Here is a 27,863-nt window from a genome sequence, read left to right as displayed (position 1 = left end):
AGGATGCATTAGAACTACATGGAATGATTTACTATGGAAATTGCATTAGTTCTTAGAGGAAGACTTGCTTAATAATCCTCTTGACTACTTTTTTTTCTCTGATAAAGTCTGATGACCATGATGGAACTGAAATTGAGAAAATAAAGCAAGAAATAACGCAGTTGCGCAGTAGTGTCTTTCAGGAAATTTATCATGAGAGGGAGGAATATGTAAGTATTTCTCTGAAATTTTAAATTAGATTTTACTCAGGAAATTGAATTTAAAGTCACAGATTTCATATAACCATGTACTAGAGGTATTATATTGGCATCGTAATGTTCACATGCATTTACAAGTTAATTTCATATGTCAAAAATTCATGGGAGTTGTTCCAATGTAGAAGTTTCGGGTTACCATAAAGAAAAGTCTTTTGTCATGTTCTTAAAATTCAACTTCTTGATAGTTTTTTTTGGCTTGATTTTAGAATTGAGCTTGTACTCACACTTTTGTATAGTATTTTGTTATTTAACATATAACATGGAGATTGTCACAGATTTACATGAATATTCTTTTAGCTTGAGAAGCAATAAAAACATAAATGGAGCAATTTGACCCACCTGAGAGATGTAACCAAAAAGGTCACACCATTGTCTCCACTCCTCCTAAGTTCTGTGGCCTTAGAAAGTCAGCAGTCTACTTTTTCTTCCCAGGGGAAAGAATACTGCATTTTATGTCTGAGAGATATTATAAGGAAGAGTTAACTAAGGGACAAATAAAAAGTAAAGTAAAAAGTTAAGTAAAAACAGTATGCAAATCCTAGATATTTTTTTTTTTTTTTTGGTTCTTTTTTTCGGAGCTGGGGACCGAACCCAGGGCCTTGCGCTTCCTAGGCAAGCACTCTACCACTGAGCTAAATCCCCAACCCCAATCCTAGATATTTTAAGTACAATTTATGTACTATGATACAATTCATGTATCTATGGCATACCTTTGACTCTTTGAATAAAATCTGGTGTTTAGAAGTTTTCCTTAGTAAACATGTTGCTTCATGACTTTACTTTATAAAATCCTTAGTTTTCTCATTTGCTTAAAAGTGCTTTATATAGATTATGTACCTGTTATTTTATTTTATTTTTTTTTTTTGGTTCTTTTTTTCGGAGCTGGGGACCGAACCCAGGGCCTTGTGCTTCCTAGGCAAGCGCTCTACCACTGAGCTAAATCCCCAACCCCGTACCTGTTATTTTTTATCTCAAGGCTTTTAGGATTTTTTCTTAAATTAACTAGTCATTTAAAAATATTATTATGTTCTTAATATTTTGAGTAATGAATTTATTATAATGATTACAATATTTCTTTTTATTTTACTTTAAATATGAAGTGAATCATGTTTTGCTTGATAGTTCTTGAAGTAGAAGTAAAATATTAAAGATTAGGTATTTTATTAGAAGTAAAAAGGCAGATGGAAATATATTTTCCTGAAAAGCAACATGCTACAGTTGAATGCATGTTGGTCTATAATAAAAATACTTTGTAACTGCAGGAGAAACTGAACAGCTTGACCCAGAAATGGTTCCCTGAGCTGCCTCTGCTGTATCCTGAAATAGGATTGCTTAAATATATGGTAAGCTACGTACGCTTCCTCTGAGAATGCCACCATGCAGAGAATGTAAAAACATGGTAATGTTCATCATTTCAGTGTCAGATTTACAGTATCATTTCTATGAAAATGCTCCCAATAAATATTTAAAATGATTACTTGAACTGTTCCTCAAGACTATGTTAAACTAAATAGTTTAAAGTAGAGATACTGACATGGGTTTAGTTTTCTTGGCAAGCAGGACTCAGAAAGGCCAGGAGATTAGTTCGTTAAATAACTCAAAGAATAATTAGGAGTTAACTTTGTGGGGAGACTTGTCATATCCCTGGTGGTGATGAAGCACTATATGAATCTGATTTTTAAAATTGCTTCCTAGACTCCTTGGATTCCAGAATCCAACATGTAAAATTTCTTAACATAGAATGGTATAATATTTGAAAATGTGTTTTTGTTTTTGATTTTTGAAAAAAGAGTCTTGGGACACAGCCTGGACTAACCCTGAACTTGTCATTCTCCTTTGACCTTGCTGTGAGTTCTAGGATTACAGACTTGAGTGACCATATCCTGTTTTCCCAGTATACTTTAAAATCATATGTAGAATACTTGTAATACCTAGTAAAATGTAAGTTTTACATAAATTAACCAGCATACAGTGTTTAGGAAAAATAATTTTATTTTGTATTTTCACTTAAAATTGATTGGACACAAGGAAGCAGAATCAATAGTTGAGAAGACTCAGATCTCAGATTTTGGGAAACTGAGGCAATGGGATTGCCGTCAGTTTGAGGGCAGTCTAACCTGGGCGACCTGAGTTCCAGGATAGCCTGGGATACCACGTGAGAGCTGTCTTAGAAACCCCGAAACACCAAACCAAAACAGTAAAAAACAAAACAAAACAAAAACAAAAACCAAAAAACAGCAAAAAAGTCGATTTCTCCTTGATGCTAGTAACTCTATCTTTCAAGACTGTCTTGTGTCTGGTAAATTATACTGTAATACTTATCTTTATACCCACCAATAAGTATAATACAATTAGAAATTATAATGGGAAAGTGACATCACGATGTAGATAGAGGAAATCTCACAAGGCCCCACCTTAGATAAAGAGCTGCAGGCAGTTAATGATCATGAATGAGGGAAAATCAGTCTTCCCCAGAGATAAGCCCCCTGCTGTTACTCAATATTAAGTGGTTAGCATTAAAAACATACTTATCTGGGCAACAATAAGTGGACTCATCAGGTTGTATTTATGTATTTATTTGTTTATGTGTATAACAAATATTAAAAACAAATTAGGCTATGAATTTGAGAGTAGGGAGACAGTGTTTGGATGGAGGGAACATCATGTAAATACAATATATGTATATGAAAATTTAAAACTAAGTTAAAAATAATCTACTAAAGGAAAAAACACCTAGTTTTAATGTAAACATAAAAATGGTAGAATTAAAAATTTTGAAAATATTTCTATATTTAAGGATGTTAAGCAGAATAGAGATATCAGCATCACATTGTAGTCATATTTTTTAGATTTCTCATTGCTGTCCTTTAGCTACTTTTACTTGTCTTTATTTTAATTTTTAGGACATAGATGAGGTTTTTCAGGTAAGTAAAGCAGTTCTTTTTAAGCTTGTCTTCTTAACCTCATTTGTTTCTACAGTCTGGTCTACATTTACAGTAGTGATTAAATGTCTAGTAATTACACAGTAGACAAGAGAAGCTCAAGAGCCAGAAATTAAAAAGAATCTAAACTTTAATAAGCATTTTGTTTTCTTTCTTAGTTTGATGATCTTCACTGCATTTAAGTGTATATCTCTACCCATGTTATGATTTGAAAGCCCTAAGACATGTTTGATTGTCTAAATGTAATAAAAATTTGTGTCTAGAATTCTGGTGGTCTTCTTACTATGAGCTTAGAGCGCGACCTTCTTGACACTGAGCCCATGAAGGAACTTAGCAGCAAGCGTCCTCTGGTGTGCTCTGAGGTTAATGGGCAGCCTGTTCTCTTAAAGGTAAGTTTAAGTCCTGATCTACAGAAGTTTCAGAAGTATAAAGGGAGTGGTGACTTTACTTCTAAGGAAGAAAAGAAACTCACTATTTTTAAAGTGTGTAAGTTGATTGGTATGATGATCATGATAGAGCTAATTTTGACTTTAAAGTTCCTCTTCTTTCCTTAATGAGTGTTGTCTTTACTAGGGTTATTTTTTCTTTTTTAGGGTAACTTACTACATTTTGTTCAATAACTCTTAAAATTCTTGTTTTTCTTAGATATTTCTTGAAAGCTTACCTATATTGCCAACACAGTCTTGTGCTGCTTAGTTTCCTTAAGTTTTTTTTTTAATTTTTGTTTTATGTGTGTAAGTGTTTTGCCTTCATGTGTATCTTTGTTACATATGTATGCCTGGACATGTTTTTGTTAGAAGAGGGCATTGGCTCCTCTGAACTGGAGTTCACATAGTTGTGGGCCACTATGTTGGTGCTGATCCAAATTTTATCTTCACAAGAGCAGGCATTTTTTTTTTTTTTTTAAATTTATTTGAGTATTTCTTTATTTACATTTCAATGTTATTCCTTTCCTGGTTTCCGGACCAACATCCCTAACCCTCCCTCCCCTTCTTTATGGGTGTTCCCCTCCCCATCCTCCCCCCATTGCCGCCCTCCCCCCCACAATCTAGTTCACTGGGGGTTCAGCCTTTGCAGGACCCAGGGCTTCCCCTACCACTGGTGATCTTACTAGAACATTCATTGCTACCTATGAGGTCAGAGTCCAGGGTCAGTCCATGTATAGTTTTTAGGTAGTGGCTTAGTCCCTGGAAGCTCTGGTTGCTTGGCATTGTTGTTCATATGGGGTCTCAAGCCCCTTCAAGCTCTTCCAGTCCTTTCTCTGATTCCTTCAACGGGGGTCCTGTTCTCAGTCCAGTGGTTTGCCAGCAAGTACTCTTAACCACTAACTAGCTCTCCAGCCCCTTAGTTTCTCCTAATGAGCTAAAGATTATGAGTTAACATCAGATCTTTAAGTTGCCCTATTGCTACATATTTGGGAATGTAGAGTAGGCTGCAGGTAGAATTACTCCTTCTCATAATATAGCAGTCAATGTAAATGGAGACGGTACTTAAAAGTTAAAATAGAAAAATAATTAATTTAATTTATCATACTTAAGTTGAAATAATAAATTAGAATTAGGTTTTTAATGTTGAAATTATCAATCCTGTTTTTTGTTGCTGTTTAGGGCTATTCTGTGGATGTTGACACAGAAGGGAGGGTGATTCAGAGAGCAGCCTCCTATCATAGAGCTTGTGGATATGCCAAAGAAGAAGAATCTGGGTTACTGCCATTAATATTCCTGTTTATGTGTAAGGTAAAGTTCTTAAGCTAATCTATTGTAGAAATAATTCTTTTTAAAATACATTTTAAAGTAGTAATTTAGTCTTCTTAATGTAAAATAGTAGTTACTCCATAGAATTAGTGTATGATGCAAATATATTGATGAATTGTTCACTTGAGTTACATTTTCTCTTTTGCTTCTTAGTCTGATCCTGTTGCCTATCTGATGGTTCCGTATTACCCTAAGGCAAACCTAAGCGCAGTTCAAGCCAGTATGCCTTTAACTTCAGAAGTAAGTAAAAATCATTTCATAGTTGCATGGAATGAGAAACTAATATCTAATATGTAACACCATGTACTGCATGCTGTCCTGCAAAAAATATTTGGCCTGCATTATTCTATTTCATTCTTGCATCAGCCTGTGCTTTATCTCGTTATACATGAGAAAAATGAGGCTGAGAAAGATTAAGTGATTTGCACAGAATCGCTTTATCCAGAAGAGAACTGAAGCTTGAAGCTGTGTCTTTCTGGTTTCAGAGCCCAGACTTACAACTATTAAGCTGTGATTGTGTGTGTGTGTGTGTGTGTGTGTGTGTGTGTGTGTGTGTGTGTGTGTATGTGTGTGTGTATGCGTGTGTGTGTGTGTGTATATGTCTGCCTGCATGTGTGCAAAAAGTACTTATGATGTTACCAGCTATGTAGAGTATTACTTTCTATTGCTATGATAGAATTCCATGACTAAGGCAACTTATAAAAGAAAACATTTAATTGGATTTGAAATTCCAGAGTGTCCCCATGGCAGAATAAGACATGGTGGTGTCCACCATCGGTAGCTCCTCTGTCTTTAAAGGAAGACAGAAGGCAGAGAATATACTAAGAATGACTCAAGTCTTCTGAAATGTTTAAGCCTGCCCTTAATGACATACATCCTCCAACAAGGTCATCCTTCCTGAACCTTCCCAAATAGGGCTACTATCTAGTGACTGAGTTTTCAAACATATGAGCCTATGGAGGCCATTCTTGTTTAAACCACTGCACATTGTTAAGCTTTATCTAGCCTTTAATGCTTTGTCTATGCTATATCTTTAACTTGAGGGAAGCTTTACTTTAGTTCTAGAATAACCTTGTAATAGAAACAAAATTTACATATTAAAATAAGGTGTCAGTTTTCTAAACTCCACCTTTTCAATGTGTATTTATTTGCAGGAAGCTTTAAAAGTCATGAAAGGTGTTGCCCGAGGACTGCATACATTGCACAATGCTAACATAATTCATGGATCACTTCATCAGAACAATGTATTTGCCTTAAATCGTGAGCAAGGAATTGTTGGAGATTTTGACTTCACCAAATCTGAGGTAAAATATCATGGCTTTATAGATAGAAACTCCTTATTAAAGCACTTACACACACGTGCTGATTGATTGTAAGCCTGCACTTTCAGTTAAGGTGTGTCATGTAGTACACATAGTATCTGTAACAGTCATCTGGATGGTGGTGAGCAGTGTGTGGTTTTACCATCAATACAGAAACAATTTGATGTACTCAGTGGCATTGATCATTTTCTCATCAGGAAACAGTTGCTAGAAACATGCAAGTACCTCCCTCTGCTTGTGTTCCTTTCTTTCACAGATTAAATTAAATATACATACTTTGTTGTTATCAATATAGTATATTTTTGGAAGCCTGGGATCCATGGGTATTTTTATTTAGTTTAAGTCTAGGTTCAAATACGTAGCTTTTAATTCATTGCCACATTATCTCCCAATAAGCACTTTGTAGAGATAACAAAGTCCAGACAGTTAAGAGAATGTGATATTTTTATGTGTATGTGTGGAATGGGCAGTCTAAGAATATATAGGATCACAAAGGAGAAATTTTTCTTCATTATTTTAATTGACAAAGATACATGTTTATTGTATATAGGCCATTTTAAAGTATGTATATAACATAAATGGCTAAATAAACAGTTCCCATTTAAAGTACAACAGTTTTATTGAAGTAGAGTTCACATAGGAGATAGTGTAGAATTCAGTGCTAGTTTTTAGCATATTCATATAGTGGTATATTGATTATCATTCTGTAATTCCAGATGTTTATCGCATTCCAACGTAGTTACTGTTTAGCAGTTAATTTTCATTCCCGCTTCTGCTTGGGCCTTGGAAACCAGCAATATATTTTGTGCTTCTGGATTTTCTTTTTCTATAATCTCATATAAGTAAAATTATGTAATAGTCGGCCTTTGGTGAATCATTTTTGTTGTCTAGTGTAACATTCAAAGTTGACTGTTTAAGGACATAATTTTTTATGGGCAAATGTATTTAATTGAATGTTCATTGATACTTTGGTGTGTGTTTCATCAGTGGATAGATATTTGGGTTTACACTTTTTGTTTTTGCTTGAGACAGCATCACACTGGGTAGCAAATCCTGGCTTTGAACTATCTTTGTAGTACAGATCTTGAACTCCCAGTGATCTTCCTGCCTCATGCTGAGATTACAAGTATGTACCTAAAGCCTGTCTCTAGGTTTATGCTTTTTAATTATTGTGAGTTAGGTTGCCATGAACATTAGTGTACAAGTTATTTATGCAGGCATTCTCATTGCTTTGGGAAATTGTCATGTAATTCTGTTTTCTTCCTTTTGAAAATTCCTAGTGTTTGATAGAATAATTAATGTATGGGTTGAGTAATAGTTTGTATTAGAGTTGATGTCCACATACCTCAAAACACATTATAAGCAAACAAAACTGACTTGCAAAAAAAGTTACTGTGGTGGTTTGAATATGCTTGGCCAAAGGAGTGGCACTATTGGGAGGTGTGGCCTTATTGGAGGAAGTGAGTTACTGTGGGAATGTGCCTTGAGACCCCTCATGGCTCACTGAAAGACAGTCTTCTGATGAAGATTTAAAACTCTCAGCTTCTGCAGTGCTATGCCTGCCTCCTGGTTGCTGCCATGCTTCCCATCGTAATGATAATGGACTGACCTCTGAACCTGCAAGCCAGCCCCAACTAATTGTCCTTTATAAGAGTTGGTTTAGTTATGGTGTCTCCTCACAGCAAAGGAAACCCTAACTAAGACAGCCACAGATTTTTTGTGTGTGTGTGTGTGTGCATTGGTGTTTTGCCTACATGTATGTTTAGGTGAGTGTGTCAGATCTTAGCGTTACAGACAATTGTGAGATACCATGTGGATGCTGGGTATTGAACCCAAGTCCTCTGGAAGAATGTTCAGTGCTTTTAACCATTGAATCATCTTTCAGGTCCCACAAATTAGTGGCAGGAATTTTTTTTTTCTCCATCTTTATTAACTTGGGTATTTCTTATTTACATTTCAATTGTTATTCCCTTTCCCGGTTTCCAGGCCAACATCCCCCTAACTCTTCCCCCTCCCCTTCTATATGGGTGTTCCTCCCCCATCCTCCCCCATTACCCCTCCCTCCTCAACAATCACGCTCACTGGGGATTCAGTCTTGGCAGGACCAAGGGCTTCCCTTCCACTGGTGTCTTACTAGGATATTCATTGTTACCTATGAGGTCAGGAGTCCAGGGTCAGTCCATGTATAGTCTTTTAGGTAGTGGCTTAGTCCCTGGAAGCTCTGGTTGCTTGGCATTGTTGTTCATATGGGGTCTCGGTGCCCCTTCAGCTCTTTTCAGTCCTTTCTGATCTCCCTTCAACGGGGTCCTGTTCTCAGTACAATGGTTTGCTGCTGGCTTTCGCCTATGTATTTGCTGTATTCTGCATGTCTCTCAGGAGAGATCTACATCCGGTTCCTGTCAGCCTGCCCTTCTTTTTGTTTCATCCATCTTATCTAGTTTGGTGGCTGTATATGTATGGGCCACATGGGCAGGTCTGAATGGGTGTTTTCTGCCTCTGTTCTAAACTTGTGGCAGGAATTCTTGATCAACTAGTTTATCTTCCTACCGTGCAAGATTATGCCTATTGTTGATATTCTGTTGAAAATTTTCTCTATCTAAGTTTCAAGGTCCTAGCATAGAGAATCTAAATCCTCAAGCATTACTATGCCTGATTTTTTCTTTTACATTTTTTATTGGATATTTTTTTATTTTACATTTAAAAATGTTATCCCTTTCCCAGTTTCCCATCCATAAACCCCCCTATTCCATCCCTCTCCTTCTTTTCTATAATGATGTTTTCCCACCCAACCACCCACTCCTTCCCACCCACCTCCTGGCCCTGAGATTCCTGATACTGGGGGGGGTGTCCAGCCTTGGCAGGACCCAGGGCCTCCCATTGGTGCCCAAATACCATCCCTCTGCTACATATAGAGCTGGAGCCATGGGCTGTCCATGTGTACTTTTTGGATGGTGGTTTAGTCCCTGGGAGCTTTGCTTGGTTGGTATTGTTGTCTTAGGGGCTAGACACCTTTAGCCCTTCCAATTTTTTTCAACCTCCAATGGGGACTTGTTCAGTTCAATGGCTGACGAGTGTCTGCCTCTGTATTTTTCATAAGCTCTGGCAGAGCTCTCTCAAGAGAAGACAGCTATTATGTCTGGATTTTTTATTGCCAAACTTGTTAGGAAAAATTGACAACAGAACTTTTTTGCTATATTTCAGTGCTATGGACTCTAGGGATAAGAATACTATGTTTTATTCTTTTCTTGAGAGACAAGCTAGACCATTTTTAAAAAAGCAGGTTTTAAATTGTTTATAGTAACGATCAACACAAAAATTTTAAGTAATGTATTGATTCTGATAGGTTTAAAATAAAACATCCAGTTTACTGTTTGCCTTCTTGAGAAACTTTTCCAAAGTTTTTTTTTTGTCCTCATGAGCATCAGACAAAGATCCAGTTTCTTCACATACATTCTTTGTCAAGCATTGATGTTTTGTACTTTGGTCATTTACAAGTTTTAGAATAAAATGATGGATATATAATCTTAGTGGTTTTTCATATGATAGCTCAAAATTAATATAAAAACTAATCAAAAGTTGTACAGGATTTATATAGATTAATTTTCTGAAACATTCTATTGCTATTATTAATTTATTTAAGAATTATGATAGCATAAGGAAATAAGGATTTTACAAGTAAGTTTTTAAGGATTCATGTCAGTTTATTTTTTGAGTATAGTATTGGTACAATTGGACCTGACTATTCCCACCATCACCTCCTCCTTTGTATCCATTCGTCAGCCAGGGTATTCTTTCCCCATCATGCTCTTTTAGTTGCTCATTTAACTTTCCCAGTTGATGCCTTAGCTTCTGGATCTTAGACTTACTTTGAGAAGTTGGGGTAGAGATAGTAAGTGGAGAAAGATGTAATAATTAAGACTTAGCTAATTAAGGTAGGTGCTATTCTAACATCTTTAGACAGCTCTATTATGTAGATGTTATTTCCATTTAAAAAATTAGTTTAGACTTGGAGAAATTAAAAATCAAATCATACAGCAACAAATGTGAGCCAGAATTGTACCTTTTTTGGCAAGACTGAATTTATTATCATGAATTGCTTTTTATATTTATTTGATTTCTTGGAAAATGTTATATTTAGAAATAGTCAAAAGAAAAAGTAATTTGTATAATTTTATTTAAAATATTTAGGATGTTCAGAATTAGAAAATAGTACTTCTTTTGGTCAATTTATTAAACTATAGAAGTAGGGAGCAGGGGAGGTGGCTTGTGAGGAAGTGCTGTCTGTGCAAGCCTGATGACCTGAGTTTGATCCCTGGAGACCATGTAAAACCAAGAAACCCAACACACCGGCCTCTACTTTGGTAATCCCAGCACTTCCGGATGGAAGGTAGAAATAAGAGAATTCAGTTTGCTGTCCAGTTTGCTTTGAGTAGGATGGTAGTGCAGCAGAAAGAACAAAATTCCCTGCTTAATAAGGCAAAAAAGGCAAAAGGCTTTCAGAAAGTTATTCTCACCCACATATGTTGATGAGACACACATGCTTGCTTTTTTCATCTGTTCATAAGCATATATTCACACAAACATGCCCACATGCGATACACATGGTAGATTAAAATTAAAAAAAAATAAAAACGATGTCTGTGATTAAAACACCAGAGTCAGTCATTTTCAGTCCACATCTACACTTGAGTATAAATAAAAGTAAAATTTGTAAGAATAGAAAATTATGTATTTGAGAGATAGACAAATGAAATATTTCAAAAAGAACTTTTAAATTGAGAACAGAGTCTTTTCACAAAACCTTCATTGTTTAAAAATACTGTTTTTGTAGAGCCAGAGAGCTTCAGTGAACATGATGGTTGGTGGATTGAGTTTTATTGTCACCAGAATTGAAAATTGAAAAACCTCCTTCTGCAAGTTCAGACTTATATGCTTATGGCTGTCTTTTATTATGGGTATGTTGTTTTAAAAAATCATTAGCAATTTATATATATTTCAGAATGTAAAGGCATGACTTAGTTATTTTAGCAATTTTTCTGATGAAGAATAATGCTACATTTTTTAAAAGTAGAATTTGCTTTTTGTGGATGTGTTTGTGGATGGTTGTATTTGTGCGTGAGTGCACTGCATCTCTGTGTGTATGTTGTGTGTGTAGTGCACTGCATCTCTGTGTGTGTGTGCTTGTGTGTAGTGCACTGCATCTCTGTGTGTACATTTCTGTGTGGGTGCACTGCATCTCTGTGTGTGTTTGTGTGTAGGTGCACTGCATCTCTTGTGCTTGTAGAGGCCAGGGGTCAACTTGGATGAATCACTTAGGTCATCCTGGATTGCTGAGACAGGGTCCGTCATTGTCCTGGAGCTGTTGAGTAGGCTAGGCTGCCTGCCCATTAATCTTCTTATACTGATGACAGTGCTTGGGCAACTAGGGCCCAGCTTTTTATCCTTTTATTACATGGGTTCTGGGGATCAGACTCAGTATTCATGCTTGGGTGGCAAGCTGTTTACCTAATTGTACTGGCTGGTTTTGTGTCTCAGCTTGACATAAGCTGGGGGTTATCCCAGAAAAAGGAGCCTCTCTTGAGGACATGCCTCCATGAGATGTTGCTATAAAATTATAAAAAATAAAATGCTGTCTTTTGCCCCCACTTGGTCTGGCATTGCAGTGCCCCAAGATATCTGGTAGATATCTTAATCTCAGCAAAGCCTCTCACCTGCTTTGCTCCATCCCATATCACACTGCCAAAAGCTTTTCTCTGCACTGGACAGCAATCTCTCTACCCATCTAACTCCCAAGGCAGGCTTCACCATGCCAGAAATACACATCCTGACTCGATGGTGGCCCAGTGTCTCTGCTGCCACACATTCTCTCAAGCTAGGAGGAAGCTGTAGAGAGAACATGGAGGTTGACGTTAAGCCTTCCTCTACTCAAAAGATAAACAGGCTGAGAAAGAAATTAGGGAAATGACATCCTTCACAATAGTCCTAAAAATAATATAAAAATATCTTGGGTGTGACTTTAACCAAGCAAGTGAAATATTCAGAAGGACAAGTACTTCAAATTTGAAGAAGAAATTGAAGAAATGTCAGAAGATGGAGAGATCTCCCATGCTCATGGATTGGCAGGATTAATACAGTAAAAATGGCCATTTTGCCAAAAGCAATCTACAGGTTCATGTAATCCCCATGAAAATTCCTACTCAATTCTCTATAGAGATAGAAAGAGCAATTTTTCAAATTCATTTGGAATATCAAAAAACCCAGGATAGCGAAAACTATATTCAACAATAAACAAACTTCTGGGGGTATCACTATCCCTACAGAGCAATAGTCATTAAAAACTGTATGATATGGGCACAGAGATAGGCAGATAGATCAGTGGAACAGAATTGAAGACTCAGAAATGAGCCCACACATCTATGGTCACTTGATCTTTGACAATGGAGCTAAAACCATTCAATGGAAGGAAGAAAGCATTTTCAACAAATAGTGCTGGTTCAACTGGAGGTCAGCATGTAGAAGAATGCAAATTGATCCATTCTTATCACCCTGTACAAAGCTGAAGTCCAAGTGGATGAAGTACCTCCACATAAAACCAGATACACGGAAGCTAGTAGAAGAGAAAGTGGGGAAGAGTCTTGATCACATGGGCATAGGGGAAAATTTCCTGAACAAAACACCAGTGGCTTATGCTCTAAGATTAAGAATCGACAAATGGGACCTCATAAAACTGCAAAGCTTCTGCAAGGCGCAAAGGACACTGTCATTAGGACAAAAGGGCAACCAACAGATTGGGAAAAGATCTTTACCAATCCTACATATGATAGAGGGCTAATATCCAAAATATACAAAGAACTCAAGAAGTTAGACTCCAGAGAGCCAAATAACCCTATTAAAAATGGGGTAAAGAGCTAAACAAAACATTCTCAGCTGAGGAATATCGAATGGCCAAAAAGCACCTAAAGAAATGTTCGACACCCTTAGTCATCAGGGAAATGCAAATCAAAGCAACCCTGAGATTCCACCTCATGCCAGTCAGAATGGCTAAGATACAAAACTCGGGTGACAATAGATGCTGGCAAGGATGTGGAGAAAGAGGAACACTCCTCCATTGTTGGTGGGATTGCAAACTGGTATAACCACTCTGGAAATCAGTCTGGAGGTTTCTCAGAAAATTGGACATTCCACTACCTGAGGACCCAGCTATATCTTTTCTGGGCATATACCCAAAAGATGCTCCAACATACAACAAAGACACATGTTCCACTAAGTTCATAACAGCCTTATTTATAATAGCCAGAAGCTAGAAAGAACGCAGATGCCGTTCAACAGGGGAATGGATTCAAAAAATGTGGTACATCTACACAATGGAGTACTACTCAGCTATCAAAAACAATGACTTCATGAAATTCATAGGCAAATGGAATGAAACTAGAAAATATCATCCTGAGTGAAGTAACCCAATCACAGAAAAACATATTTGGTATACACTCATTGATAAGTGGGTATTAGCCCAAAAGCTCGAATTACCCAAGATGCAATCCACAGACTACAGGAAGCTCAAGAAGAAGGATGACCAAAATATGGATGCTCCTACTTCTTACAATCGGAAAAAAAATAAACATAGGAGGGCATATGGAGGCAAAGTTTAGAGCAGAGACTGAAGGAATAGCCATTCAGAGCCTGCCCCACATGTGGCCCATATATATACAGCCACCAAAGCTAGATAAGCTAAAAACTGCATGCTGAAAGGGATCGGATATAGATCTCTCCTGAGAGACACATCCAGAGCATGTCTAATACAGAGGTTAATGCTAGCAGCAAACCACTGAACTGAGAACAGGACCCCCTTTGGGGGAATTAGAGGAAGGATTGAAAGAGCTGAAGGGGCTTGCAAACCCCTAAGAACAACAATGCCAACCAACCAGAGCTTCCATTGACTAAACCACTACTGAAGACTGTACATGGACTGACCCAGGGCTCCAACTGAATATGTAGCAGAGAATTGCCTTGTTTGGGCACCAGTAAAAGGGGAAGAAGCCTTGGTCCCAATAAGTTTAACCCCAGTAGGGAACAATGGGGAGGAAGGGACAGGGATGATTTTGGGGGGGAAATAATTTATATGGGGAAAAGGGGAGGGGAATGGGGGCTTGATAGGGAAACCGAAAGGGGAATAAGATTTGAAATGTAAAAAGAAATGTACCTAATAAGAAAATAAAATTTTAAAAAAGATTCCACTTGTGTATTTACAGGTTGTTGCGAATATTCTTAAGGATGGATGTATGTTTAGTGGGCAAATTATATCTTATCAATTGACTAGAGTTTATTGTATTGTGTTCTTTCATGTAGCGTTTAAGTTTAAGAGAGTGTGTGGTGGCTAGGAGGTGAGACGCCACGGAGTTGATATGTTTCTCAAAAGATAGCCACTAGATATCTTGGGACATTGTGGTGTCAGACCTCAACCAGGGGATAAGACAGCATTTTATTTTTTATAATTTTACAAATAATGAGAACCAGTTGTAAGGCATTTTCCCAATTAGAAGGGATCAAGGAGGAGGACCCAGCCCATTGTAGATGGTGCCATCTCTGGGCTGGTAGTCTGGGTTCTGTATGAGAGCAAGCTGAGCAAGCTTGGGAAGTGCTTGTAAGTAACATCCCTCTGTGGCCTTTGTATCAACTCCTGCCTTTTATCTGCTTGAATTCCGCGTCCTGACTTCCCTTCCCTTTGGTGCTGAACAGCAATGTGGAAGTGCAAGTTGAATAAACCCTTTCCTCCCCAACTTGCTACTTGGTCATGATGTTTTGTACAGAAATAGAAACCCTGAATAAGACACTGACTGTGCTATATTCCCATGCTTAGAACTTTTAGAAGTTCTTTTTGAATTATAAACTGTTGATATCATTCTTATTACTATCAACTTTCTATAATATATAATCTTATATATATATAAATTATAGGCATTACATTGTTTTTTGTTATACTCAATATTGACAGTGAATATGATTTTATTCTATAGTAATACGTAATGAATGCATGTATGGGAGATAATGCTAAGTGGACACTTGGTATGTTCTTGACTTTTAGCATATGCATGCTACACAGTGCTTAAGAATTTGAGTAATTAAGTACTGGACAGATGGCTTAGTGCTTAGGAATTTAAGTGGTTAGATATTAAGAGGGAAGGATATCTGTTCTTCTAGTGAGCAAATATTTCCTGTACCGGGCGGCTCATTATATTCTTAGGCTCTATGACATGTTATATGTTGTCAGTACTGAGTTCTGCTGCTGTCGCACTAAAATATAAACAAGGGATTGTGACCTGTTCCAATGAAGGTTTATTAATGGATTTTGAAATTTGAATTTTATGTAGCTTTCATATCTTATTAAATAGTATTTCTTTTGATATTCTTTAAATATTTAAAAGAATGAGAATAATTTTGCTTTACACTTTGTACAAAAAACAAATAGTAGCATTGATTTGCTGCAAGAGGTCGTGGTTTGGCAATCCCTGGTTCTAATTTTGGTACAGATGAATGAAAGGAAAGTCATTAAATGTAAAAAAAGAACAAGCCGTGTTTATTTTGCAGATGACATGGGGATTGATAATGTACAGCATTTTTAGGAGTTTATATAAATATGAAACCATTGTCAAGATAACAGTTTTAATTTCAATGTAATCCTTACATACTAGTAGAAAATAGAAATTAAAAAATTATGAAAAATATGGCCCTGAGAGATGGCTTAGTGCTTAAGAATGTTCATTCTTTCAGAGAACCTGTTTGTCCCCAGAAATCATATGGCTTAAATTATGAGTACCTAAGTTCCAGGGGATTTGATGCCTTTTGACTTCAGTAAGCATCAGTACACATTTTTATAAGCATACATACATGCAGGTAAAACATATTTAAATAATTTTAAAAAATCATGAAGGTAATTTTGTAAATGGCCTAGTGGGCAAGAAGGCCTACTGTGTAAGAATGAGGATCTGAGTTGAAGCCACAGAACCAGGAAAGCTACATGGCCTCCTGCTGTGCCTCCCTGCCAGGGAATAAAGGAAGAGAGGGACAGAGGAAGACAACTGATGCATATGGAGTTGTGTGTGTGCACTCCCTCACAGACTCATAGGAAATCTTGACAATACCAAAGTATGAAACGTAGGATAATTTTAACCAAAAGTGTGTGAGACAATGTACATAGGAAACTACAAAGCTTTCCTAAGAAAAAGCAGATAGATAAATACACTTTTATGGACTGGAAACCTGATGTTTTATGAAAGTTCTAAATGATTGACCTATAAATTCAAAGTACTTCCATCAGAAATGCTGGTAGTGTGTATAAATCAATAATTAGGTATTATAATACATGTTACAAAGTTGACATAAAATATGTAGGATTTGGTAGTAACTAAGATAATCTTGAAAGTTAAAATTAGAAGGCTTTGTAGGATCAGATTTCAGATAAAAATAATAGCCACAAAAAAATTAGCAAAATATTGGATATCAATGTTGAAGTTAGATATGTAGGTGACCAGAATTGCAGTGGTTCTCAACTTTCCTAATGCTGTGACCCTTATAGTTTCTCATGTTGTGATGACCTCAACTATAACATTATTTTACTCATAAGTGTGTATGTAATTTTGCTGTTGGTTATGAAGTATAATGTAAATATCTCATATGTAGGATAGCAGGTTGACCCACATGTTGAGAAAATGTTGGTATAGATTAGTAGAAATAGGATTTGTCCATATATCGCCAGTTCACTTTTTTAAAAAGTTGTATGTATATGTACATAATGCACGTATGTACGTATTTATTTATATCCCAAATGCTGCTACCCTGCTCTTGGTCCCCAATTCCCTATTTCCTTCCCTTGTCCCTCTGAGAGGGGTGAATCCTCCCTGATATTTCCCCCACTCTGCATCAAGTCTCTGAAGGATTAGTGTATCCTTTTCCCACTGGAGGCCAGCCCTATTGAACAGATATCACAGTCAGGCTACAGCCTTAGAGAGAGCTCTACTCCAGTTTTTGGACACACACATGGAGACTGAAATGTATGTCTGTTACCTATATGATGGGGGGTTTGTCCAACTTATGTATGCTTTTGGTTGGTGGGCTTTTAATCGAAAGCTTCCATGGGTCCAGGTTAAGGATACTATTGGTCTTTTCTGTTGGGTTCCCTATCCTTTCAGGGCCTTCAATCCTTCTTTTAATTGTATCACAGATTCCCCAAATCCCCATCTATGTTTGTCTGGGTATCTGGCATCTGTTTCAATCAGCTGCTGGTTAGAGGCTCAGAGGGGGGCAGCTATGCTAGACTCCAGTCTGCACAGAGTATCATTAATGGTGTCAGGTATTGAGTGCTTGCCCATGGATAGGTCTCAAGTTGGGCAAATCTATTGGTTGGCTTATTCCTTCAGATTCTGTGGCTCCATCTTTTGTCCCTGCATTTCCTTTTTAGATGGGACAGATTTTGGCCGGTTTTGTGGGTAGTTGGGGCCCCATCCCTCTACTGGTAATCCCTGTCTGGCAGCAGATGACCTCTTCAGGTTCCATGTCCCATTGTTAGGCATCTTGGCTAAGGTCACCTGCATGACTCTTGAGCCCCCTGCATCCTCTCAGGTCTCTGGGACTTCTAGATAGTGAGTTCTGCCCTGCCCTCCCAGCAACTGCAGATTTCCATTCATTCTCCTGGCGCTTTGGGTCTTTTCCCACACGTAATCCTGCTCCTCCCTAAGCAGTTATGGAATGAATGGAGTACTGGAACAATGGACATCCATATATGGAGAATAAACTCTAAGTCCTTGTACTAATGAACAAACTTAAGAGGAACATTTGTTAGATCTAAGTGTAAAACCAGACCTTGTAAGGTTTCAAGTAGAAATTACTGGAGAAAATCTTTTGTTTTGTTTATTTTTCTAATTTCTTGGTGTAGAGGTTTTAAAAGTATGTTCTTAATGCTTTCTGAATTTAATTTGTATTGTAAATATCTCCTCTTCATTTGTAATTTATTGCTTTTGGGTCTTCTTTGGTTAATTTGAGTAAAGTTTTGTTAATTTCATTTAGCTTTTCAAAGAAGCATCATTTCATTGATTCATTGATTTCTTTTTGTTGTTTGTTTTTTTCTGTTTCATCAGTTTTAGCCCAAATTTTGTTAATTTATTCCTGCCTACTGTTTGGGTTTGATTTGTTTTTATTTTTCCAAGACCTCTGGTACATCAATCATTAGAGGTCTTACATTTTTATGCCTTGACACTTTGTATTGTAGACTTTCCTCTTAGGAGTGCCTTTGTTATGTCTCATTTTAGTATATTGTTTATTTCATTTTCATTCAGAACTAGGAATTTTTTTTTATTTTATTTTTTATTTTTTATTTTATTAACTGAGTATTTCTTATGTACATTTCGAAAGGTGTTGTTCCCTTTCCTGGTTTCCGGGCAAACATCCTTCCCTCCCCCTTCCTTATGGGTGTTCCTCCCAACCCCCCCTATTGTCCCCCCCACAGTTCTAGTTCACTGGGGTTTCATTAGCAGGACCCCAGGGCTTCCTCCACTGGTGCTCTTCCACTTCAGATATTCATTGTTACCTATGAGGTCAGAGCCCAGGGTCAGTCCATGTATAGTCTTTAGGTAGTGGCTTAGTCCCTGGAAGCTCTGGTTGCTTGGCATTGTTGTACATTTGGGGTCTCAAGCCCCTTCAAGCCTTCCAGAACTAGAATTTTTGATTTTCCTTATCCACTATCATTCAGCAGTGTAGCAACTGCTGCCACAAGGAATTTTGCAACGTGCCCACTGATGATATATTGGTCTCTTTCAGGCCAAGTGCTCCTCTGAATCTTTTTACATTGTAACACCTAAATTTCGACTAGTTTAGCTAATAACAATGAAAACTACCACTAGAATTTCCATAATGATTTAAGTAAGTCTCAGTGATTTTGCATTAGCATTTCTAAGCCACTGTTGGCCTATGTGCTGGTGTTTGGACACGTGATGTAGGAGCACTTTCACAACTTGGGAAACATTGTTCTAAAAGCTACTTTATTTTTGGTCTCATTGAAGAAGGCCACAAAACAATATACAAGAATATTTTTTTCAGTGTAATGCCCTTTGAAAATTCATGTACGTTGTCTAATGAAGTCGGTATGAGTATACCAAGATTATTTGTTCATTTATTAAAGAATATTTGCAGTTCTAGTTTTTATTTCAAAGGCGCTGCTTGGTAACAGCATTGTATAGGTTTTGTTTAAACAAATGGCTTTTTTAGGGTAAATATATATCTGAGGAGATCAATGGGTCAGAGTGCAATTGTGTAAATACTTTATTCTCTGCCAAACTATTTTGAGTGACTATAATTTTTGGCCTAGTCATGAAAATGAGTTCCCTTGTCTACATTATTGTTACCACCTGATACTACACATTTATCTTCATTTGCATAGGTGTGGAAATATGTGCTTTCATGATGATAGTTTTTTATTTCACACAATGGAAAAGTTAAACATTGGCGTTTTCTATATTCTTTTTTTTCTTTTTCAGAGCTGGGGACCTAACCTGGCCTTTTATGCTTTTAGGTGCTTCCCACCACTGAGCCAAAACTCAACCTGTTTTCTATATTCTGAAGTCTCTTCAAACCTTTGCCTGTTTTAATTGGTTTATGTTCTATTACTTTTTAAAAAGTATTTTAAAATACCTGCTAGAGGCATAAAAGTGTCTATCTTCCTTGTTTCATCTACTCTTGTTACTGCTTTGAGGCTTTACTATTTCCAAGTGTACTCACCTAGCCTAGTTTGGAAGCTTTCTAGCTCTGGCACATCTATATCTGTAGATCCAGGAATGTTTTCTGCTTCTGAGACTTTCTGGCAACAAATTCACTCTTTCTCAGCTCTTTCTCAAACTCTGTCTGGTTCAACTCAGCTCTTCTCTGGGCCAAACCTTTCTCCAAGCCACTGATTCAATTCTGGCTCTTACGCCTCTAACTTTTGCTGTGCTCACCTCAAACTAACTTCGGCAATCTGTTCCAATGTTTGCGCTCTCATTCTCTACAGCACATTCTGTCTTCATGTTCTTTGTCTAGATTGTTCTCTTGTTGTAACTCAATGTCTCGCAAAATTTTCCCTAGTAAACTGCTCCCTCTTTCTGCACTGCTTCAAGTAGCTTCCTTTTCCTCTCCTGAGTAAGCATATCCTGTCAAATCTTTTCATTTGTCACTTTGTTCACCTCCAACTAGACATTGCTTTGAAACAGGTGATTCTTCTGAAAACTAACTTTACCTTCATTGTTTGTATTAAAAGTGTGTGCAAGGATGTCTGTTTCCAAGTGAGAGGGACAGCTGTACCTGAAGGATGATTTACACATACAACTAGAAACAGGTTTTTCCAGTAAACAACATGATTTTTGGGTCTACAGTGTGACTAAACATCCTGCAACATTTCTTTGGTCTAAGTAAAAAGGAAAGATTTTAACCCAACACAGTAAAAGTATTTAACAGAAACAATTATTTTCATCCTGTTCTAATAACAGTCCAGTGTCCTTTATGGACGATCCATTGGTGAAAGAGAACAGAAATTGCTTAACTGTGAACTGCATTGGATTTTTTCTATCCCTCGATTCTATCCATGCTCTCAAGGAATCTGAAATGAGTTGATGACAGTTTGCTCTCTTAGAGGCTTGTGTCAGCTTTTTGTCTCGGGCTTGAGGCCCCGCTGCTTTGGGGTCTTCTAATGCTCTTGGACATCCACAGTTGAACTTGAAGAAGATAACCCAGGAAACTTTCTCCCCACTTCAGTCTGTCTTTGTCCTGTCCTGTCTGTGATATTTCTGTCAGTTGTTCTTGCTCTTCAGAACATTGTGAGTCAGATGCTTCGTCTGTCTTCAGTATTTCTGTTAGATGTCCTTTTGCTTTTCACAAAAGTTGGGATTTTTCTTTTCACTTACATTGTGTTTGTCTCCACACATGTTAAATGCCATTGTAAAAGCATTTTTAATTCTCTTGAACCCCAGTCTTCTAACTTATGCCTAGAAGTTGCTAGCTACAATCTAACTCTAGGCCTAGAATGTTTTCAGCCTGAGACTTTACTGCTGAATAAGCCACCCTATTCTCAGTTCACAAGCTTCCTAGTTCTGGCTGAACTCTTCCTGGCTGGTCTAATTTGCCTCCTTTCTGGCTCAAACTCCTCCCAAGATGACTGATTCAGTCTGGCTTTCTCTCAGCCTCCTGTTATGAGAGATATCATATATCTTTTGGGTTATGTATATGTTCAAGGATTAAACTAGGGTTTGAATGAAATTTTGTTTTTCTCTGATATCTTATTCACAAAAAGTTTTATTAATGTATATCATATTACTGATCTTCTTTTATATTTGAATTAGGCAAACTTGATACTTTGCTGAATCTTTATCATATCTAGGAATCTTCAAATTGGTTCTCCAGGAAAAATTTAAGTATAGAGTCATGTATGTCTTGGGGGCATTGGTCACCAATAAGGCGGAGGGAGCAGAAGCAGCAAGCAGGGTTCGATGGTCTGTGTGTGGGAAGTCAGAGTTTGACATTATACATCTTCTTAGTTGTTTTACACCATTTTCTCCCCACTTTGATATGGTCTCTCATGAACAGAAGGCTTATTTTGCTAGCCTGGTTGACTAGTAAGTCCCATGAGTCCTGTCTGCCTCTCTAGTATTGGGATTAAAGGCACACACTGCCTCAGGTGACTTTTTAATGTTGGTGCTGGGGATTTTATGCTTATACTGCAAGAGCTTTACTGTTTCTCAGCCTCTCTGTGATTTTCTTAATAGTCTGTTCGATATAAAATATGCATATGTGGTTTATTATGTTTTAGTAGTATTAGTTACTTTAACTGTTACACACACACACACACACACACACACACACACACACACACACATTCCTAAATACATCAATACAGCCTGCTTAGTCTGTAAAAGTTACCTGCATGTATATGCTTTCAGGGCTGACCTATCTCATTGTTAGATAAACAGTTGGAAGGCCTTCCTACATGCTAACACAGAAGGGGAAAACTCACTGGGCTTATCTCTAGACAAAGAACTATAGGCAACCTCAGCAATGCTGAGATCAAGAAGTATTGTTGCCCTAGTTTTTCAAGTGGTTTTGTCCTGGGATTCGTACATCTGAATTAGTTTGTTGGTTTTTAAAACATACCCACTTTCTTTTCAGTATGTTTGCATTGTTCAGGCCACTAGTCTCTAGTACTTAACTGAAAGTAGACTATTGTCTGAAAAAAATAATCCTCTCAAAGTCTAGATCCATTATGAACTTAAAATAATAGTCAAATAACTCATCACCCTTTAAATGTAACCAAGTAAAAGATACTGATAGTACAGTACATAATAAGATGCTAATTGTGGCTCTGAGGAAGGTAGAGAGAAAACCAGTGGCTAATATTGGGTTGATGAGGAAGAAAAGCAAATAAAAGAGGAAATAAAAGGATGAGGAGATCCATCAGAAGGGCTCAAGATAGAATAAAAGAAGAAAATGTAGTCAGACAACTTAAATGGGTTCTGGGTCTTGAGAGTTTGTTAAAGACTTTAGCAATCATTGCTGCAGTCCAGACACCACCCGGATCTGAAGGGACCCCAGTCAAACAGCTCCCCTGCATGTGCAAATCCATGGAGGGAGAGCTAGGTCCTTCAGAGGGGCAGACACTTGGGAAGCCAGAGACTACATTTCTGCCCACATTTCTGACGCTTAGAGAAACACACCTAGCACCATCTGGGGGCCTTGTGCACAGGGTCCCTCAGCGAAGGTGGGGCAGGCCCTTTCTGGTTGTGGCTCACTGAGAGCTGAAACCCGGATCTGAGAAGCTTATCTAGTCTGAGACCAGAGGGTAAGACCAACCCTTTTCTGCAAGTGACCTTTCCTGGTGGACTCCAGCACACACCCACACAGGAACACCCCAAGACCAGTAGACAGAATGACTACATGCCTGAAAGCAAAACACCTGTTCCCATAACTGGGTGAAAGAGAAACAGGAAAACAGGTTCACAGCACTCCTCTGACACAGGCCTATAAGACGGTCTAACCACTGTCAGAAATAGTAGAACAAGGTAACATCAGAGACTCATGGCAAGAAGCCAAGCAGGAACCCAAGCAACAGAAACCAAGACTACACGGCATCATCGGGAGCCCAATTCTCCAGCAAAGCAAAACACTGAATATCCAAACACCAGAAAAGCAAGATCTAGATTTAAAATCAAATTTGATCATGATGATGGAGGACTTCCAAGAAAGACATAGAGAATTCTCAGAGAAATGCAGGAAAACATAAATAAACAAACAGAAACCGTTAGAGAGAATGCAAAATCCTGAAAGAATTCCAGGAAAACATAATCAAACAGGTGAAGGAATTAAAAATGGAAATAGAAGCAATAAAGAAAGCACAAAGGGAGACAACCCTGGATATAGAAAACCAAAGGAAGAGACAAGGAGCTGTAGATTCAAGCATCACCAACAGAATACAAGAGATAGAAGAGAGAATCTCAGGAGCAGAAGATTCCATAGAAATCATTGACTCAACTGTCAAAGATAATGTAAAACAGAAAAAGCTACTGGTCTAAAACATACAGGAAATCAAGGACACAATGAGAAGATCAAACCTAAGGATAATAGGTATAGAATAAAAAGACACAGATTAACAAACTGCATATGCAATGAGGACCCAACATTTTGCTGCCTACAGGAAACACACCTCAGAGACAAAGACAGACACTACCTCAGAGTAAAAGGCTGGAGAACAACTTTCCAAGCAAATGGTCTGAAGAAGCAAGCTAGAGTAGCCATTCTAATATCGAATAAAATCGATTTTCAACCAAAAGTCATCAAAAAAGGAAGGACACTTCATATTTATCAAAGGAAAAATCCAACAAGATGAACTCTCAATCCTAAATATCTATGTTCTAAATACAAGGGCACCTACATACATAAAAGAAACCTTACTAAAGCTCAAAGCACACATTGTACCTCACACAGTAATAGTAGGAGGTTTCAACAACTCACTCTCATCAATGGACAGATCATGGAAACAGAAATTAAAAAGAGACATAGACAGACTAAGAGAAGTCATGAACCAAATGGAGTTAACAGATATTTATAGAACATTCTATCCTAAAACAAAAGGAGTGGTAACTTCTTCTCACCACCTCATGGCATTTTCCAAAATTGACCATATAATTGGTCATGCAAGAGGTATTCCTCACATACAGAAAGATAGAAATAATCCAAGCCAGCTCCCAATGATCTTCAACAAAATAAGGGAAGAACGCCCACATATATGAAGCTGGGAATAATGCTTTACTCAATGATAACCTGGTCAAGGAAGAAATAAAGAAATTAAAAAACTTTTTAGAATTTTAATGAAATGAAGGCACAATATACCTAAAACTTATGGGACACAATGTTAAAGCAAGAAGAAAACTCATAGTGCCTGCAGGAAGAAACAGGAGAGAGCATATGTCAGCAGCTTGACAGCACACCTAAAAGCTCTAGAACAAAAAGAAGCAAATACACCCAGGAGGAGTAGAAGGCAGGAAATAAACTCAGAGCTGTAATCAACCAAGTAGAAACAAAAAGTACTATACAAAGAATCAACAGAACCAAAAGTTGGTTCTTTGAAAAAATCAACAAGATAGATAAACCCTTAGCCAGACTAACCAGAGGACACAGAGAGTGTGTCCGAATTAACAAAATCGGAAATGAAAAGGGAGACATAACAACAGAGCCAGAGGAAATTCAAAAAATCATCAGGTCCTACTACAACAGCCTATATTCAACAAAACATGAAAATGTGGAAAATGGACAATTTCTAGACAAATACTGGTATCAAAGTTAAATCAAGAACAAATAAATAATTTAAACAACCCCAACTCTAAGAAATAAAGAAGCAGTCATTAAAGTCTCCCAACCAAAGAGGCCCTGGTAGGTCCAGATGGGTTCAGTGGAATTCTATCAGACCTTCATAGAAGAGCTCATACCCAATACTGTCCAAACTATTCACAAAAATTGAAACAGATAGGGTTACTGTGTTCTTCTAGCAAACCTACAATTTTTATACTAAACCACACGGAGCCCAACAAAGAGAACTTGGGGACCAATTTCCCTATAGTGTCGGCCTAAAAATAAAATTCTTACAAATCCAAACACATCCGAAATCTCCATCCATCATGATCAGTGACTGTCCAGGCATGCAGGGATGGTTGAATATGTGGAAAACCATCAACGTAATCCACTATATAAACAAAACTTTAAAAGATAAAAAAACCCCATGATCATTTCATCAGAAAAGTATTGACAAAATTCAACACCCTTCATCATGAAAGTCCTGGTAATGAACGCCCATACTTAAATACATGAGATGGTAAACCAGAACATTAACTTGTTTGAGAGGAAACCCACAGTCCTAATTAAAATCAGGGATTCAGACAAAGCTGCCCACCTTCACTAATTAATACAGTTCTCAAATCCCAGCCAAGAGCAATCAGACAACAAAAAGGAGATCAAGACACAGGAAAGGAAAACAAAACACTCACTATTTACAAGAGATAGTAATATAATCTAAAAGATTCAACCAGATAACTACAAAACCTGATAAAACACCTTCAGTAAAAGTATAAAATTAAATCAAACAAATCTCAGTTTACACAAAACAGAAACAAAACGAAAGAAATTAGGAATCAAATAATTCCATAATAGTCCCAATATAAATACCCTAGTGACTTTTAACCAAGCAAGGAAAGATCTAAATGATAAGAACCCAAGCCCCTCAAGAAACAAATCGAAGAAGATCCCGAAGATGAAAAGACCTCATCAAGGTACAAGATTAATATAGTAAATAACAAAAACTTCATCAATCATCAAAATTCCAACCCAATTTCATACAGCTAGACAGTAACAATTCTCAATTCATCTGAATAACAAAAACCCAGGATAGCAAAACTATCTCCACAAAAATCAAACAATAAAACTGAATCCAAGCAGTAAATAACTATCACAAAAATTATAAGAAGACAGATACAGGCAATAGGACAATGAATAGAATTCAAGACCCAGAAATAGAACCCACACCCCATGGTCACTTGATTTTTACAAAGGAGTCAAAACCATCCAATGTAGTACTTTCAGCAAATGGTGTTAGTCTAACCTATGTCAGTACTGGAAGAAATGCAGCATCAAACTTATCACCCCTGTACAAAGTTTTAAGTCCAAGTGACCAAGAACTCACATCAAACCAGATACACCTCAAACCAATAGAAAGAAAAAAGTAAAAAGCATCTCAATATAAAATTGAGAAAAGTTTCTGAACAAAATGCCATACATATACAGCCACCAAACTAGATGAGATAGATGAAACAAAGAGGTGCATGATGGTGGAACTGATGTAGACCTCCGAGAGACACAGCCAGAATATGTACCTATAGCTGCCAGTAAACCATTGAATTGAGAACAGGACCTCGTTGAAGCAATCAGAGACATCTTAGTATATTTTACAATAAGGACCCACATGAAATTGAATGCCAAAACTAGAGCTTCCACGGATTATTGTCACCCAAAGACTACATGATCAATCTCAACAAATTTAAAAGGGAAGAGCAAGATAAATCAGTAGAGGAAGCCCTCGGTCCTGCTGGAAGGCAACTTTATAGAACTGAGACTGGGGAGGAAGTAATGGGCATGGAGGGTCACCTCAAGAAGTGTAAGGAGGATGAGTCAAAAGAACCGGAAAGGACAATATTTGAAAATGTAAATCAGAAATACCCATCATACATGGAAAAATGAATCCTGCATGATGTTATATTACTGTAATTCTAGCACCTAGGGAATTGTAAGTGTATATGGAGCTGAACAAATGAATTGAATTACTCATCTGCAAAGTCATAGAGAAAACATGGAAGTTTTTATCTGAAAAACAATATCCTCCTCACTGAGAAATAGAAGAGGGACAAGAGACCTTGTCTCCACTGCTTTTCCTTCATATGTGAGTTCTAGATTTTGAAGATATATGGAAGACACACAGGTATACATACATGTGTACACACATACATACCTTACATGAACACACACACATACACACACATGCATACATATGAGCACACAATGGGTTGTCATTGCACACAAGGACACATGACACATGTTGCGTTTGAATGAGGACTGTGTAGGAAAACAAAATGCAGTAATTTATGTTTTATATAATATTGGGGTAAGTATACAAAGTTCATGAGATGTGTTAGAATAGGAATGGAAAATACATTTCATGTTAATTAAAGCATACATAAGCATACTGTCATGAGGAAGCCATGTTTTGAAATGTAAATTGATACAGATCATTCAATGTTTATATGTGTGATGCTTCATTTATTAGTTTTTCTTTAAAATCAAGATAAATGCAATTGTATATATTCATATATGCATATAGTATATTGTATACAAGGTTACATGCAAAATAGATAATTTTTCTGCTTTTATTTTGCCAGCCAATACTATTTTAAATTTTAACTGTTGTTACCTATGTGATAGCCTGTTTTTGCCCCGTAAGTTCTTAATTTGTTGACCCATCACCAGTTCAAGCCG

General features: G+C 37.3%; 1 protein-coding gene across 2 annotated transcripts in view; it reads left to right on the top strand.

Annotated features, from left to right (window-relative positions):
• Window positions 1-27,863, top strand: part of Stk31 (serine/threonine kinase 31) — a 148,773-nt gene that overhangs the window by 51,245 nt on the left and 69,665 nt on the right. For both annotated transcript variants that reach the window (XM_032905289.1, XM_032905290.1), the window contains 6 exons: window positions 108-209; window positions 1,520-1,600; window positions 3,463-3,588; window positions 4,807-4,935; window positions 5,107-5,193; window positions 6,108-6,257. In XM_032905289.1, the coding sequence (XP_032761180.1) occupies window positions 108-209; window positions 1,520-1,600; window positions 3,463-3,588; window positions 4,807-4,935; window positions 5,107-5,193; window positions 6,108-6,257 (675 nt within the window). The remainder of the gene's footprint in view (window positions 1-107; window positions 210-1,519; window positions 1,601-3,462; window positions 3,589-4,806; window positions 4,936-5,106; window positions 5,194-6,107; window positions 6,258-27,863) is intronic.

The sequence above is a fragment of the Rattus rattus genome, chromosome 6, assembly GCF_011064425.1.
Source record: "Rattus rattus isolate New Zealand chromosome 6, Rrattus_CSIRO_v1, whole genome shotgun sequence".
Taxonomy (NCBI): domain Eukaryota; kingdom Metazoa; phylum Chordata; class Mammalia; order Rodentia; family Muridae; genus Rattus; species Rattus rattus.
Note: the sequence above shows the minus strand (reverse complement) of the source record. Positions and strands in the feature narration are given on the sequence as shown.